At 42.7% G+C, this 17,656-nt stretch overlaps 1 protein-coding gene across 2 annotated transcripts in view; it reads left to right on the forward strand.

The window, feature by feature from the left end:
* DEPTOR (DEP domain containing MTOR interacting protein) overlaps positions 1-17,656 on the forward strand; it is a 63,305-nt gene that overhangs the window by 23,034 nt on the left and 22,615 nt on the right. For both annotated transcript variants that reach the window (XM_015856230.2, XM_015856229.2), the window contains exons 3-5: positions 1,108-1,286; positions 3,312-3,435; positions 8,184-8,362. In XM_015856230.2, the coding sequence (XP_015711716.1) occupies positions 1,108-1,286; positions 3,312-3,435; positions 8,184-8,362 (482 nt within the window). The remainder of the gene's footprint in view (positions 1-1,107; positions 1,287-3,311; positions 3,436-8,183; positions 8,363-17,656) is intronic.

Raw genomic sequence — 17,656 nt, forward strand, 5'->3', positions numbered from 1 at the left:
TTATTTTCCTTTTATTGCATTTTAAAGAGAAATGTTTGTTTCGTGCTGGAATCATAATGAAAGGACAACTGGTCTAATGGCTGGACTCCTCTGTGCTTCCTTAGACTCAAGTTGACACTACTTATGCATTAATTTATTGGTAAAGACGTTACTCATGTTAATTTGGAAAAAAATGGTTAAAATAAAAACCATAGAATCATAGAAGCATATGGAAGAGACCCTTAAAGGTGATGTAGTCCAACTCTCCTGCAGTGAGCAGGGACACCTACAGCTCAGTCAGGGTGCTCAGAGCCCTGTCCAGCCTAACCTTGCATGTCTCCAGGTACAGGGCATCCATCACCTCTCTGGGCAACCTATCCCAGTGCTCCACCACCCTTACTGTTAAAGCTTCTTCCTTATATCCAATCTAAATCTCTTCCATTTTAAAAATAAAGATGTAGAACTCAAAAACCCTTTACTAATCACGGTTTTGCATTCTGACCCAAGCATCTCAAAAACAGCCAACCTACTTACTTTCAATATGATGATGAAATTTTGCAGATAGATGCCATTTACCAACAGTTTGCAGAGTGAGATATCAGTTTCCCTTAATTAAAAGTAGGAGGCAGCTTTTTTATGCTTGATAACATTGTATTGAAACAGCTTTGACACTGAATTTCAAATCTCAGATGCTGTGCTTATGCAGCTGGAGGCAAAATGAGAAACTGAAAAAATAAATGGTGTTAAAAAAAAAACTATGGTAGTGATCCTGAGTGACATGGAACATATTAGTGGTAATGTGGGAAAATTAATTCCAAGGTATTGACAGTTTAATCGGCGAACAGGAAGCATTTAATGGGCTTTGTAAGCTCTGCTGTTCTTCATTTCCTAGTCTTTTCCATTGGACAGAAATACAGTGTTCCCAAGCATGGGGTTTGACATGGTAACAAATGTATTGTGTGGATTGCCTGGCATGGGTAGAAGGCTCTGTTCTGCTGTACCCAACAACTGCAAAGCATTTCTGTGGAGCCAGGCCTGGGTGCTCCTTCTTGGCTCAGCCTTTTCCAGTCTCACTGGTGGTGGAGGGTCTTTGTACACACAATTCATGGGTTGGTTTTGAACCCACAGGCTCCGACTGCATGAAGAGAAAGTCATCAAAGACCGAAGGCACCACCTCAAGACGTATCCCAACTGCTTTGTTGCCAAAGAGCTGATTGACTGGCTGATTGACCACAAGGAGGCCTCAGATCGAGAGACTGCAATTAAACTTGTCCAGAAGTTATTGGATCACAGCATTATCCATCATGGTAAGTGCAATATCAGCTCTAAGCTAAGTAAGCAGAAATCTACTTTGTGTTCCTCACTCAAGTATACGGCAAGTAGGTTCTGTTCCCTGCCAGGAAAGTGACACCTGGCTTCAAGGGTGCTGCCCCACAAGGCCCCCTGTGTCCCCATGGACACTGAGAGGCAATCAGGGTGAAGACGTGTTCTCCATGTCAGTACAGGAGGAAAGTCCCCTCAGACCTGCCTGTGCTGCTGCTTCCCTGCCTCCTGAGCATCCTCAGCTGGATCCTGCCCTCACCAGTGCCTTCAACTCCACTGCCTGCTCTACCCTCCCCTCTCTGCTCCCCCTGCACAGCCCCTTTCTCCCTTTCCAGCTGAAAAACCCATCTGAAAAATAAGCCAGCAAAAAAAGTGTCATCTTTCTCACAGGGATTTGTTCTCCAGTTCTCTTCCTCACACCAGCTGCACAAACATTTGTGCTGCTACAGCTGCAAGAGTTAGATGTCCGACTGCGTCCTGATTAATTTTCTCCTAAACTTGTTGTGTATTTGAGACCTGTTCCATTCAGCGCCTTGAATAACAATTTACACTTATGAAAAGGAGGCTACCAAATCAGTGGCAGCATTTAGTTGCCTTTTAGTGCACAAAGAGGCTAGAAAGCACACAAACAAAGAAGATCCAAGTCCTCTATTCCAAGCACATAGTATTGCCCATTTCAAGAAGACAAAATGTACCACTTGTTTCTTTTTAAATAGAAAATAGAGCAACTGCTAGCAGATGACTGTTGAATTTGTGCAGGGGTCACTGTCTGTGCAGGAATACTGCTGCTATCAGCAGTGCATTAACAACACCTTAATTAAAGGAAGAAATGCACATACTGAACGTGTGCCACTTCTGCAGCTTCTGCTCAGCTATTAAATTAAAATTCCGGGTTGTTATGGAAACTGGGATTCACGAGAGATAGTTAAAGAATAAAGTAATTACAGGGTATTCAAATCTGACTACTCAATCCTCTATTGAGAAAATGTCAGTGAAGAGTCGCATGGATGCCTGAGTGACTTAATTTAATTGAGCAATAGATATCTTATTGCTGAGTGCTTGTTTAAAACTTTTAACAGCCTTCAAATGTTTTTTGCTTTAGAATCCAATTGCACACACTAGCTTTGATATAAATTATATATGTGTGTGTGCATGTGTGTATCACACGTAAAGGAGGCGCCCATTGAAAATTTTCATCCATTACTCTCAAAGTTAACAAAGTGGCTGGTGGAGTGAACAAGGGCTCAGTCAGGTAGGTTTAATCAGTTCTGCAGGGTGCTCAGAGCATCCCCTCCATACCAGCGCCAAGTGGAAGCAGTGCCAGCCACTGCTCCTGTGCCTGCAGTGCAGCAGGCAAGCCCAAGCCAGTAGGCTGACAGCTCTGCTGCAGCACATTTCCTGGGCAGCCTTCCCTTGATGCATGTCCTTGCTTCTGGCATTTGGAGGAACCCACTGACATCTTCTCTCTTGTAAATCCTTACTTAGCGTTTCTCAGCGTGCTCCTATCACACCTCCCATTTGCTAGCTGAACAGAGCAATTGAGATGACTTTAAGAGAGCAGAAGGCTTTGGTTCTACCTGATCCTGCAATGAGTCTCAGCTTTCCTGCCACATGGTTTAACTAATACAAGTAACATTAAGCAGTTTGCCAGTCTTCACGTTATTGGCTGGTCTAGAGTATCTTTTAAACAGTTTACATTGGAAGGTTTTCCAGGTATCTAGCAAATGAATGCTTTGTTGGTGTCCATACTAATACTGATGAAACTGATGAACATGAATCCCTTGTAGCTAGAAATGCTGTCATTTTTCTGAAAGCCTTCTTTAGTCTTTCATCATTTATTAGAACTTTAGGTTCTAAATTACTTAGGTTGTACAACCTAATTTATTAGGTTGTATCCTAAGCATGGGGGCTGGGCTCCAATCATGCTTGCTTTGAAGTTCACCAGTGAACCTGCTGAATTGATTCTCAACCCTTTAACATCCCAATGAAGATTTTATTTTATGTTTCAGTTTGTGATGAACATAAGGAATTCAAGGATGCCAAACTGTTCTACCGCTTCCGAAAAGACGATGGGACGTTTCCACTGGATAATGAGGTGAAGGTGTTCATGAGAGGACAAAGACTGTATGAAAAGTACGTTGCATTCAGTATCCTTCGGGTTTGAGTAACAGTGCTACAGGGGGCAGATGGTGTCTGTTCATCTGATTTTCATGGAATAGAATCACAGGATTTTGAATATCATGGAGCAATGGGGATGTGCAATCCCACAGCTTTATTTTGTAACCCTTCTCTCTTTCCCATCTCCCTTTCAGTTTTCTGCCATGTTCACTTAAGGCATTTTGTTTATAATGAAATGACATTTTTTTTTAAGTTCTCAGTTGTAAACATATTCCATAGGAAAACCTGATGTAAATTTAAGTCCTTGAACTGTATTTTATAAAAATAGTCACAAATGACTGGCTCTGTAAAACAGTGAAACTGCCATCACAAACCCCACAACTTCAGTACATCGAAATGTAATGAACAAGTGGATAACTATCATCTGTTGAGACTTCAGTGGGAGGTTTTATACAATAAGTGAAGTTAAACTTCACTGTTCCAGCCTGCAAAGCTTCTGTATCAGAGAGATTACACTAAAAGCAGTTGCCCAAAAAAATAAGCCAAGAACATCTAATTAAGATTTCAAATTAATGATCGTGCTGAGATACTGAACATCCCACTAGATAAATTCTGTCAGGTAACCAGACAGCTTAACTATACTTCCCAATCTATATGATAAATGACTAAGCAGAAGGCTGATACCAGAGCCATCAACCCCCACTGAACAGCCCATTACTGCTAGTGTCTTCTGAAATGCCAGATCAGTGCCTAGTTCCCCTGAACAAGAGGGCAGGTGCAGAACATCATTAGAACAGGGGAAGGTTGCCAAGAGCTCAGAGCTGCCAGGGGACTGGGTGTGCTGTTGGAAATGCCTTCCGAACACCTTGCCAGCTCTGCAGCTTTCCACAAACGGGGGACTGGGAGCTCTATACCTAGTTTGAAGATGATGCCAGGTTTCAAAGCTGATGATAAATGGTGTTACCCGGTTAGAAGGCTATGAAAGGCATTTTGGTCAAAGAGCAATTAGTCTGAAATATAAAAAAAACCCAGACAAATGTGAATGCCAGTCCTTTTGTTGTACATGTTGTACATGATTGTGACGATTAACGTGAAAACAAATCAGGCAAAACACACTACTGGGAGAAAATTCTTCACTGGATACACAGAATGATCAGTTTAAGTGCCCTTCTGCAAAACCTCCTCTGCTCTACGTAGCACAGTGTTTGCTCCATCAGACTGCAACACACTGCCCCCAGGCACAGTCCATGCTATGAAAAGTTGATTGGTGCGTCTAGACTGCAACCTTGTTTGCAGTTTTTGGTTTTCATGAGCACTTTCCTGGTGAGGCTGGTAACAGTCCCTTGAATGAAATGACCCAAGGCAGGAAAAATTGTTCTACTAGATTTTCTACTTCCATCTCCATTTCTCTGTGTGAGCAACCATCCCCAACCAATAAAGAGTGTCCAGTTTGCCCTACACGACACCTGCAGAACAATGTTTATAGAGGTATTTATCTTGGAAAAGGAGCTAGTGCCCAGAGCAGCACCTATATCTCTGTAACTCATCCTCATGAGGTGGTTGCTCCTAAGCAGTGTATCTAAAGGGCTTTGAAACTTTTAAAACCCACTCCCAGTGCTCGATTTAGTGTAGATTAAAAAATAGATTTGTGACAGTCAAAACTAGTAAAAATTTGACATGGATTCACTGGAAATTTTTGTTCTTTTCATGGGAGATAAGGCTCCATACTTGGGCTATTTGGGCTTCACCTGAGCTTATAGAGCAAAGCTAGTTGGGCATGACACTGATTTCTTTTCCACGCACACCTATTAGCAACACATTTGCAGTTTCATTGGGTGCATTTTAAACTCAAAATCTAATACTTAAAGTCAAACTAGTACGGAAAAAGCTTTGCAGTGAAATATGGGTAATATGTCTTTTATCATACTGTTGGGAAAGAAAATACTAATGTAGCATCATTAAAATAGTAGTTAAAAGGCAATAACAGGAGAAAGTGTTTATGCACAGATGTGAAATCACTTACCAGCATATTCAACTTGTTTATCAGAATGCCCATAGATCAAGAGAAATGTGACTATGACAAAGGAAATCTGTCTGCATACAGCGTACTTTAGAAATGTGTCTCAACCTTTCAGTTGTTGCCGCCTTCATTAGGCTTTGCTCATTTAAGATGGGCACTGTAATACTATTTCCTGCACTTCCCCACCCATCACATCAGGGCTGGAGTACTGTTACACTTAGAAGCCAGCATAGTTTGTGCTTGCCAAAAATTGCAGATGTTACCCGACATCATTCATGCAGATTTTACTCTAAACGAGTAAACTAAGCAAAAATATTTAAGAGCATACTGTTATATGGACAGAGGAGCAGATGTCAGGTTCCCAGCATTCAGGTAGCAGTGAAGATGCCCTGTTCTTTCCCTGGGACGTGGGACACAAGGTCTGTCTCCCGGACAAGGGAGACCTTTCCCTGTCTTCCTTTTGTGTGGCCCTTGTACTCTGCACTCTCTTCTTCTGTGGCATCACCTCCTTTACCTATTCTGAACGTCTTCTGTGGTTGTTCTTGCCTAATTAAAAGGTTTAAAATCAGTCTCTGACTGTATCTTCTCCTCATTTCCACTGAAAACCATAGACAGCTCAGGTTCTCTCTGTAGGCCAGGTACACAGGACTGATGTATTGCTAGTGCAGTCAGCCTTAGGAGCTACACATCATCTCACAGCATTGACTTCAACTGGAATTCTCAACCAGATTTTGCAGTGAAAGAAACGAAATCTTATGCTTTTAGTTTCAGGAAGTCATTCATGTAATTCTGAGACTGCTTTCTTGGAATCATTTTCATTTCACCTCTTCAGTGGTTGACTCAAATTTAAATAAAACTAAGTTAAGAAAAAAAAAAAAAAAACCAAAAAAGAAAAAAGTTTGAATTTTGGTGTTTGGCCAAATACATTCCTTCCATGTAGGACAGCACGAGTTTCAGCAAATAATACGCTTTGAGAAACAACTCATGATTGTTTGGAACATGAGGAAATAGAAGAGATGGAGGCAGTTTCCATTTTTGACCAATGGAAGACCGGGCTTTTGGCTGATGGAAATTGGTTCTGTTTTGTTGACAGTGGTGAAGTTACAGTGATTTACTTCAGTTAGCAATGGATGAATGTTTCTGGGTTTGTAAAACTGTCAATTTGTCGTGTCTGTTTGTTCACAAGCCCAAATCCTTTGCAGTGCTATTCTGGGCACACACAGAAGGGTGTGAAATGTCAAGCTGAGTGTTTTTCCACTTGATATTTTTCCAGTTTTCTTCTGTGGCTCTGTAAAAATCAAACGATTAGCATCTCTTTTTCAGTGAGCTTCGTCTGCTGCTTCAGTGAGCCAGTCAACTAATTATAGGCTCATCAAAGAACAATTAACTCAATCCGCAGGATTTTTTGTTAGGTGCCCACAGAGCCTGGGTAACCAGCTTTGGGTAACCGTGCAGCAGATGGTATGAAGAGGCACGAGCTTTGGGTTTGCATTTTTCTCAGGGGGGAAAAAGCTCGGTGACTGAGAGACGATTAAAGATGGTCCCTTGGAGCTCGCTCTGTATTAAATGTGGTAAGTGTGGGAGAAAGAGAAGTTTTCCATGCACACATATACAAATCAAAGTATGAAATAGATCAAAGCCTTTGCAAGAGTTCTGGAGTCATTACCTTGTCCCCTGTTACGCGTCTTCTTGCTTTCATCCTCATCCCTGACTTTGGCTAATTTTGACTTTCTACATTCTTACTCATCTTGAAGGTGTTGGCATTGACACCCCTACACCGACAGGAGCAGTTCAGTATATCCACCACTCAGCTCCAGCTGGGGCACAGCAGCCCTTCGTTTGCCGATCTTCTGCCTGGGGTCAGGCCTACTCAGCTCAGGCTCCTGGTTAGCTCTCATTGAAGTCACTGCAAGAACTCCTTGTCGGAGAGTAACAAAGGCCAGGTCCCATCAACGCTCTTTATTGTAGTTTCAGTTGAAACTTTCTGTGTTCCTATAGTACCTGTATTTCTGATGCCTGACTTCAGAACTCAGAAGTCAGGGAGAGGTGGTGTTATATGTATTTATTGTACCTCCCACAGTTTCTATCAATCCTGGACACATTTTTCTTAGCACATTCAAGCTATGTACTTGGCAGCTACTGGCACAATGTTCCTCTTAACTCTTGCGTTATGCAGAGCAGACTGAGGCACAGTGGCTCAGATGTGAAAATGTTTTCAGGTGCAACCTCGCTGGCTGCAGCTTCTTTGTGGAGTGCTGGAAGCCAAACATTTACCAGACACCCAGACCACAGGATTACCTTTTCTCCTTCATAAAGCTTAAGAGGAGGATTTTCCAGACCATCTAAAAGATTTCGGAGCACCGTCCTGCTACCTGTAAAAGTTAATTAGGAATTTCTGAGCACATTAGTTACAATCCGGTGCTTTTAGGCTGATTTTATTTGGAAATGGGTTGTATGTTAACTTTTAGAGAAATTAAAGAACTAAATATGGGAATTGTGGAACCTATTTTCATGTAGAGAAGAGAAGCAGAAAGCTTTAACTTCATACAGGGTATATAGCCTTAATTTCTTGTCTGAGAAGCTGTAATTGAAATCCTAAGTTTAGGCTGATAGCTTGAGGAAAGGTTTAATAAGTCAGGGAGAGGTTCACATATCTTTGCTTGTGAAATTTACAGAAGGTATCTGGAGGAGTTTTTGTTTTTTGTTGTTTTTTTCCTTACCATTTTTTCCCCCTACAAACCAGGTTGATGAGTTCTGAAAACACTCTTCTGCAAGCCAGGGAAGAGGAAGGGGTCAAGTATGAGCGAACCTTCGTGGCATCGGAGTTCATTGACTGGTTGATCCAGGAAGGAGAGGCCACAACACGGACTGAAGCTGAGCAGCTTGGCCGCAGGCTTTTGGAGCATGGGATTATACAGCATGGTGAGATATGTACTTCTAGGTAGCTAAAACTCTGCTTTTTGTAGTGTTTTCTTCAGGTAAAGTCATGTGAAGGTGCTTTTGCCTTGCTGGTCATATACCCAAGTTCCAGATAATTTCAAGTTGTTTAATGAAGGGGTGGATTTTACCAAAGCTCTATGTCTTAGTTCTGAAAATTCCATGTCAAGTACAGAGAAAAACTAGAATTTGGATATATATAACAACAACAAGGATGTGAGTAAAAATAAACACTTTTATGCTTTAGTAGTTAACGTGTAGAATTTGTTATCAGCAGTAAGTGTGATTGGGATAAATTGCTTTGTGAGGATCATATAGGGATTAGAGCCACCAATATGCTACATTCTCTGTGTAGAGTGAAAATGACAGGTTTTATGTTTCTTCCTGCTTAAGGACAGGAGCAGAGCACTGGGGTCAGAAAACAAGCTTCCCTCTTGGTCACATTGTGTAATCTTTCTGGTATGCTTGGGTAAAACAGAAGGTATCGCTTTCAGCTCAAGTGTTATGATGTTGGTCCTGGAGGCATAACTCCTCCGAGGCAGGAATCTGATGCTTCGTTGTGGTCCAGCACGGTGTGACTGCAAGTGCACTTTTATCAAGGAGGTACCTCTGTCAATGACGGAGGAGAGGTTTCTCACTGTGTGGCCTCGATAGTGAAAAAATGAACACCCCTGGCATTAAAATCCATTTCACTTACTGTCATCATCTGTTCTCAGCGCAAGCTGCACTTCTTTGACTGGACATTTTCCCCCATAAATGTACCAGCATCACCCACAAGAGTGATGAAAGGGTTGCTCGAAGATGGCAGAACAGTCTGGTGGAAGCTGTTAGCAGAGCTGCTTAGTGCACAGCAGGAAAGTAATCAGATCCTGATGTTTTCAGTGTTGTCAAATCAACACTAATTCTGACAGAGAACAAACAATTCACAGTATTAACAGGCTGTTAATTTACAAGGTTCTAGATTGACTCTGTAGTCTGTTGCTTTGTGAGACAACCCAGTCTTAAGGAATAAAGAAAATATGGGCTATAGTGACCTGCATGGTTCCTTCATGGTTGTGATTGTGCTCGTGTTATCTTCAGTTTCCGATTACTAGGAGCTACTTCTGAATGTTTACAGTAATCAGCCTCCAGTTCTATAATTACCCTTCTGCTTCCTATGATTTATAGGGTGCCAACTGCTTGGGGCTTGTTGAAGAGGGAAGGTATTCCACCTCTGCTCGTTATAGCAGCTATGATTTAATTCCTATTTTTACTGGAGTGCTTTCAGTGTATTATACACGAGGTAAACCTCCCTGAAAAAGATAAAGAATAAAATGACAAGAGTGAGGCTGATGCTGCTGTTTGCATTTTTGCAGAGGAAATAAAGTCAGGACTTGTTACTTAGTGTGAAGCTGGATTAACTTTTCTATTGAAGTCTTTGCAGAGCTAAGAAAAGTCAGGATGTGAAACTCATTGCAGATCAAACATTGCTCTCACTGTGCCAATGGCATGGTGTCACGCAGGGATTCTGGGGAGACTTCTGACAGTGCTGGCCTTGCTTACCATATGGGTCTGCTCTAACCAGTTTTGAAGTTTTATCTCCTGCCCGTGCTCTTCTAGTGTCAACATCACGTGTAAAGCATTCTGTTAGATCTGAAAGTCGTGACGTGACAATGACGATGGGCTCTGGGATCTGTCTGACTGACTGCTGAAAGAAGTTGCCTTCTCGCCCTGCTGTCTTCCTCACTCAGCTGCTTGTGGGCAGAGGTGGCTCAGTGGGACCAGCTGAGGAAGCTGGAAAGTGTAATAAACCTGAGTAGTTTCCCTGAGATTTCCCTTTAGTAGACATGCTTTGTGCACACAGAGCAGATTTATTCTCCTCTAGTTTTCACAGAAACAGTTTATCTAGGTAGCATTATGAGTACCGGTGACAGACCAAGTTGAATAATTACTGATCTGATGGAGAATTCACCTGAGCAAGTGAATGTGATCTGTGCCTTTTGAAGGTTTATACAGTGTCTCCTTTCTCTAACAACAGAGCTCCAAATGAGACCTCATAGTTCCCAACTGGGAATGTAAACCTCAGCGTGGTGGGGTTATTCTCTTTTCCCCATCCCACTGAATACTAAGTCCAGTTAGCAAAATGAAAATGGTATTTTCTGTCTCTGAGTGCAGCAAGTCCACTTCACCACACTATGTTCCTTTCATTGTGAATTGCATCAACAGTCCTAAAACGTTACTTGACACTAATTGGCATCCTTGTTGGCGGAGCCAGCAGAACAGCTCTTGACGGAACAGGAGTGGAGAATGAAACATTCTCCTGCCCTAAGGGCAATCTTTTGCCAGCAGGATTGCTTGATATGCACAATGTGGAATAAAATGAAGCTTGCACTACTATGCTTATTAAGTATTTATTACCTTACCTAATTCAAAGTAATAGAAACAGTTGTATCAAGTCACCAGTCTCCGTAGTAATTTCCCTGCCACAACTGCATTGTGCAATTATTTTTTCTGATCCCAACTTTCATTTCAATTACTCAGAGAAGTTGTATTTTGCAGCTGAGGTGCTGTATTCAAAGTAGTTTCCTGTTGCATTTGCCTTCACTTTAATTGCTCAAACACAAACCAGGTTTCACACAGGAAACAAACACTGATGCTAATTTTAAAAAGGAAAGCGTTGATTTAAGAGTAATTGTGTAAATGTTGTGAAAACATCAGACGTTTTGGTTTAAAAATAATCCTCCCGATCTCTTTGGGCATGTATTACTACGCATATTTCCCCTTCCATAAATGAAAATGATGAAACGTTCTTAAGTTCTGAATTGTTTCCTTTGAGGATTCCACTGGCGCGTACAAATGGGAACCCACAAACTGCTGCTTTCACAAATAGGAGCCAGATGTCCTTTCCTACAAACTGATACCCCCAGGAACCACAGAATAAAAGCATTACAGGTAGCAGGGCATTGTGCACTGTACGTTTCTTGATGGCTTGCACTGGCAGTGTAATTGCCAGTAGTTATTATTCTGCATTTGTGAACACTGACGGTCTTTGCCAGAATACAGGAATGAAGATTGTGGGAGGAATTATAAACATGGCTTTGTGCTTGCGACAGCAAGGACAAAAGGGGCACAGAACACATTTGGCAACTGTCTGAAAGCCCATTTCTGGTATGCTGAAGTACATAGAGTTTTTCAGTGTTAACAGGTAAGAATTCTCTCTAGGGCGGTAGATCTTTCCAAGTTCTTCAGAGGGATGTAGTGGGATGGATTAACTGCTGTAGTCAAAATTCACATGCAGTAAAAGGCGAAGAAAACTCTGCTAGCACCAGGATAGATCAGACAAGCGAGTGGGCTGGGGCAAGCATCCTTGCAGTCATAGCCCTTGCTCAGTCTGGAAAACAGAGATACTGAGATGTCCAAGGAGGAAAGAAGATATGCTTAGGGTTCTTTCTGGCATCACTTTTGGGTTTGTGCCAGTTGGATATGGCATCTTCTGTGGCACTTACTCTGTGCTTATAGCCCAGAAGCAGAGAAGTGCTGACAGAGACTAAGCTCTGTGCTCCTCCTTCCAGTTCTGACTGGGTGCAAAACCCAGGGAGGGTGAAGAAACATCTGTCTATCGTGCAGAAAACATTAAGGTCTGGAATATCAAGTGTTAAGTACTTTACATTCTTAATATCTGGTTTATACCAGTAAGAGGGACTTATCCATTGTTAGCATCTTCACAAGATGAATCTTTACATTTCCCCTGTGGCAGCCACCCAACATTTTGAAACCCTTTTCGGTGTTCTGTGGTGTGCAGGGTGCTCGTCCTGCAGGGCGCTCAGTGCAGCGTGTGCATGTGAGAGGTGCATGGTGCAGCAGCAGCGCTCATCCTCACATGCCAACTCACATTCTGTCTCTTCTGCTGTTGTTATTTTCCGAGCTGCTTCTTGCTTTTAGATGCATATGCTTTGCGTGATTCCTCTCTGATGCACTGGATCTACCCAGCACCTTCTCTAGACAGCGACTGCAGCATGGTTTAGCAGGAGTGGTTTGCATTGCAGCCCCCTGCTCCCTGCATGCTGTAAGTCAACAGCAGGTCCAAATGCATCTTCCCAGCCCTGGACCAGCAGAGGAACACAACTGATGAGTGTTGGAAAAGACAAGAGTCTTTGCTTTCCTGAATGGAAAGATCTCTTTTGGAGGTGACTGGTTAGCAGATACCTTGCTTGAAACATCTGATTAGTGCTAGAGTTTTATAATGATAGCAAATGTGTGTTAATATGCCCCAGGCATGAAGTTCCCACCCCCTCAGTACCAATACTTTTTAGGTTGGTAAAAAGTTGAATTGGACTCGCCAGCCCTGCATATGTAGTGCTTAGCACAGAAACAGGTGCTGGCCTCCTCTCAAGCGTTAATCCTTTATCAGCAAAACTCCACTGTGCAAATTACTTTCAGAGATGAAAACAAACATTTTGTAGTGACTTAGTGAGAACAGTAAATATTGACATATGCTATCTCTCTGTCTCTGTGGAGAGGTCTTAAAGCATGCATTGGACTTTCTCTATCCTCTATGGGGACTGCATACCTTTATTCAGCAAAACTGCCCTTACCAAGTGAATGGCTGCGTTTAGCTGTAAGCACCCAGACATGTGATGCAGCTGAAAGTTCCTTACATTGTGAAAGTGGAGTAGATATCTAAACATTTATTCTTTCTTTTGCTTTTGCTGAAATGTTCACCTACAATTTCTGTAAATGGAGATGCCACGTCTACTTTATACACTCTATTTCTTATGATTAGTTGATCTGTCTTATTTCATTAGTGAGAATTGATCATGTATGTGATGTAGAGACTTCTTAATTTGTGATTTCACTTTGGAACCTCTTCTCTTGAAATCACTGATTACAGCGAGCAACTTCTAAATGCCACTGAACCATCCCATACATCCTTAACTGACCATAGATTTCCTCCCCCAAAGTTAACACATGGATTTTGTATATGTTTTCAAGTTGATCTCACACCTGGAGCCTATCAGACGTTGGACATATCCAAGTATTTGTTCTGTACAGTCATGAAAGCATTCAGCCTCTGTAGTCTTTAGCTAAAGCAGGAATGTGTTTCTTTGAAAAGGGCACCCACATATCTATATGTTACAGAAATAACGTATGAAGACGCCTGTTCGTATTAACCACCAAATTCAATCTTTCTGTCAGAGAATGGGTTTCGGTTTTTAACAGCTGCAACACAAAAAAGATACCCAGATGGGCCTTTTCATCTTCTGCTTCCCTTGCCACAGCCTGCACTTTCCATACTTTATTTGGAAGCAGAGAAAAGCAGTTGGCTATGTTCTGTAAACTTGCTAAATTAAAGATGATAAATCCTCACACACAAACTGAAAAGACTGATGAAATGAGTGTGATTCAACAGCGGCTTTCCATTCTAGAGTAAGGAGCGTGTATTTGGAAATAGACCGCAAACCTGCTGGAAAGAGCAGATGTATATAGAAACATTTTTTTGCGTGCCTATTTTAAGGCAGCTAAAATAAGATGCTAATGCACTGAGCAGAGCACACCGCTTTAATAGAAGCCGGAGACTCAGTGCATTTCAGCCCCTGAGGGACTTTTGAGACCTGTGTACTGTAAGCCTGATATTTTGAAGGGAGCTTAAAAGTTGCCTGGATATTTTATTCACTGCATGAATAGACAATATTTCCTAGAAGCAGCTCAGCTGGTTCTATCACTCTGCTTTTCTGGACATTTGTCACTTGCTTGACATGCTCACTGCTTTCACCCTTAGCTGGGCTGAGCTGGAACAGATCTCTGGATTCCATATTTCAGCAATAGAATCAGCCTTACAGTTTTATACTTACAATGGGAGCAGTTCAAACAGCTCCATTCTCTGCTCCCAGTGAACTTGTCATAATCCAAATGAGAAAACAATCCCATGTAGTACAGCTGCAGTGCCGGGAGCTGGGAATGCAGGGTGAGTGCATTCACAGGTGGGCTTATCTACAGTCTGTGAAGTGTGTGTACTCTGATAAAAGGTGGAAGTGCAAGTGTTGTATTTTTATGGTGCAGAGAACCAACGTCACAAGGCTGCCTGCTGGCTGGGCATCGTGCTGCCTCTGCCTTGACTGGAGGGAGCTCCAAGCAGGTGGAATTCATCCATGTGTAAGAGGAAACCAAAATGAATAGGTGCCTTTATTAAAATGGATTTGCAGAGACCAGATTTGCTTTAGGAAAACAGGAAGAGGAGTGGAAAAAGCATTGTCCAATGTAGAATGAAGTGTTGTTTATTCCCCCCTGCCACCTGTGTGTCAGTGAGGGCCAATGAACAGCACTGGGGCAGGAGCTGCTGTGGGGCTGCTGTGGGTCAGATCTATGGGGCAGGAGCTGCTGTGTGGCTGATGTGGGTCAGATCTATGGGGCAGGAGCTGCTGTGGGGCCATGCTGGCAGCACTGAGACAGGTGAGGCCAAGGCAGGCAGCTGGGGCTGGGCAGATCTCCTCCTCCAAGCCTGAAGGTTCCCCGAGCCAAAATGGATGTACACCTCCACTACTTTTCTGCTAGGAGATAGAAACATGGATAGAATCATAGTATGGCCTGGGTTGAAAAGGACCACATTGATCATGTAGTTTGAACCCCCCTGCTATGTGTAGAGTCACCAACTACCAGGCCAGGCTGCCCAGAGCCACATCCAGCCTGGCCTTGAATGCCTCCAGGGATGGGGCATCCACAACCTCCTTGGGCAACCTGTTCCAGCGTGTCACCACCCTCTGTGTGAAAAACTTCCTCCTAATAAAAAACTCTCCTAATACAAACCACGATAGTTTGTTTCCTTCCCATCTAAACATTGCATCAGTTTAGGAGAGGGGAGTGAGGAAATAAAGGCTTCAGGGCTGGAGGCGAGACCTTGCCAAGGGGAGGGGCAGGGCACGGCCAGGACCTCCCTCTTGGCAATCAGCAGCCCCCACTCCTGCCCACGGCCTGTCAGAGCACTTGGTGATCTTTCACACCATTCCACATTTGCTTTCAGTATGATGTCAGCTTTTTTGGGGGGGAAGTTGTGCCTCCTTAGCAGTCAAAACTCATGTGGTCTTCTGAGATTTGCAATAGGAAAGGGCAGAGCTCTGCAGCCAGTAGTGAGGAAGGTCTACTGCAGCTTCAGGCTAGGTTTATCTCCACTTTAATAGAGCAAATCTATTCAGGATACCCTGGGATTACTGTCTTACACCAGAGGGCCTGGAATTGTGCTGTGCACTGCTGGGAAGAATTTAAGCTGTGGGAGGGATCTGGGCAAAGAGCCAGTTATCAAAATGGTTTGATTTTTAAGGCATGAATCACACCAGTTATTAAAATAGGGCTTTGTACTTTCTTAAGTCTCCTCAGTTCCATGCAATCAACTTAAAGCTAATGTTTTTATCTCTGCTGTGTATCGGTCACCTTGCAGAAGAAAAGGCCGTTTGGGCCCTGTGTAGATCCCTGGATTTTATGTTGGAATCAGAAGCTGAAAGAAGATTTGCATGGACATTGCAGGGTATAATTCAAATAGTTGGACAGAAGCTGCAAAGCAGCCAGGCACAAGGACTGCCAAAGTTGCAACATCAGGTGTTCTCAGTCTGAGAAGTGCCAAAATAAATAGTCTGATTTTTCTCTCCTTAACAGTAATGCAAATATGGAACGGCCATCTAAAAACTTTGCTGATGAAATTTGAGGATATGGATATGGATAAATGAGGCAGCATACAGATAATTGGACTCTATTAATTAGGTGGTCAGTGTTGGTTGTTATCCAATAAGGAGTTCATTTTCATGTAACTCAATAGAGGGTAGTTTAAATGAAATGAGAATACCAGCTCTGCTTGGTGGTGCAGGGGAAGGAGGATGCACAGGGCATCTAGATGCATCATTCGGAGTCTCTGAATCTCCAAAGCTTGCCAGCTGTGACCATGAATTAATGCTCATACCCTTCCTTCTTGGATCATTATGATTTTGGAGGTTCCCAGACACCATTGATATTCTTTATACTCTTTGGTACAGTTTCTTTCTGTTTCATAAAGTGCACATTGTATCATGAACGTGTTGCTACATGAGCACTGATAAATTAAGATGGAATGAAAAACCCATAAAATTACCCCACACCTTCCTCTGTTCATCACCTTCATCACGTACAATACCAGAAGCTGGTATTTTAAGACAAGCCAGGATGGGTATGGATTTCTCTGTGCTGTGCTGTCAAGGGCAGAGAGCTAACTGAGGAGCAGTTCGATCAGTCCCTGTCTGGCAGCAACAGCTTCCACAAGAAGTACAGGAGCCTGAAGCACAAGCCTTGTCAGCCTCAGTAACATTATCTGCTGCTGCCTCTGAGTCAAACGTTGAGGTTAACAACCTTAAAAACACCTTTAAAGAAATCCCTTTCGAGCAAGTCTGTGCAGCCCTCTGAGCTTCCTGCAATCAGCTTTCAGAATGTTTCCACTCCCACTTTTCTCTGCTGATCTCAGCAAAATGCCAGTTGCTGAGGCAGGGAAATGAGCGCCCCTGCCTGCTCTGCTGTCTCTTGGCCAGTGTGTACCAAGCCCAACAAAACCAGCTTTCTGTGCTCAGCACCCAGCATTCACATACGTGGGGCTTGTGCCAGCTGCTTTCCCCTAAGGCGAGGGCATGCGAGTGTCCATCCAGTAATAAGTCAGAGACAGCACAGCTGCTTGCCTCCCCCTCCTTGTGAATGTCAGAAAGCTGACAATTCACACACACACAAAAGTCCCGTGGGTCACAGCAATAAATTTTGGTGAGATATTTTATTTGATGTTGTATGTACCAGGTGGTGGTTTGAGTTAAGTATGCCTGTTTATTTTTTAAGGCTTAAGTATTACCTTTTAGTCAAGGAATATGCATAGTTACGCAGTGCTACAGATGCACCATTTGTTCCATCTGAGGCTGCAAACTGTGATTCCAACATTCTCACACAAAATGTGAACTATCAATAGAAATGAAGAATTAAACCACCATACTGATACTTGTTAGATGGCAAACAGTTGGTGGCAGTAATTGTGCTGCCCAGGTGATGTTTGTAGGGCCCCCTTTCATTCAGTGTTATGAACCCAGTGTCATGCTGACCGTGTAGTGCTTGTCTTTTGACGTTTCAGGCAACTCTTTGAGACATCAATATAAGAAAATAAGAAAAAATGTGTTTGTTTTTTAACTTTGCATAGAGTTATTCTAATGCTGCAGCATTATATTACTAGAATACTTAGAGCTGTTGTGTCAGTGGTCTGAAAGTGAAAGTGTTGGCTTGGAGGTCCTTCATATTAACTCTGCT

The sequence above is a fragment of the Coturnix japonica genome, chromosome 2, assembly GCF_001577835.2.
Source record: "Coturnix japonica isolate 7356 chromosome 2, Coturnix japonica 2.1, whole genome shotgun sequence".
NCBI classification, from domain to species: Eukaryota; Metazoa; Chordata; class Aves; order Galliformes; family Phasianidae; genus Coturnix; species Coturnix japonica.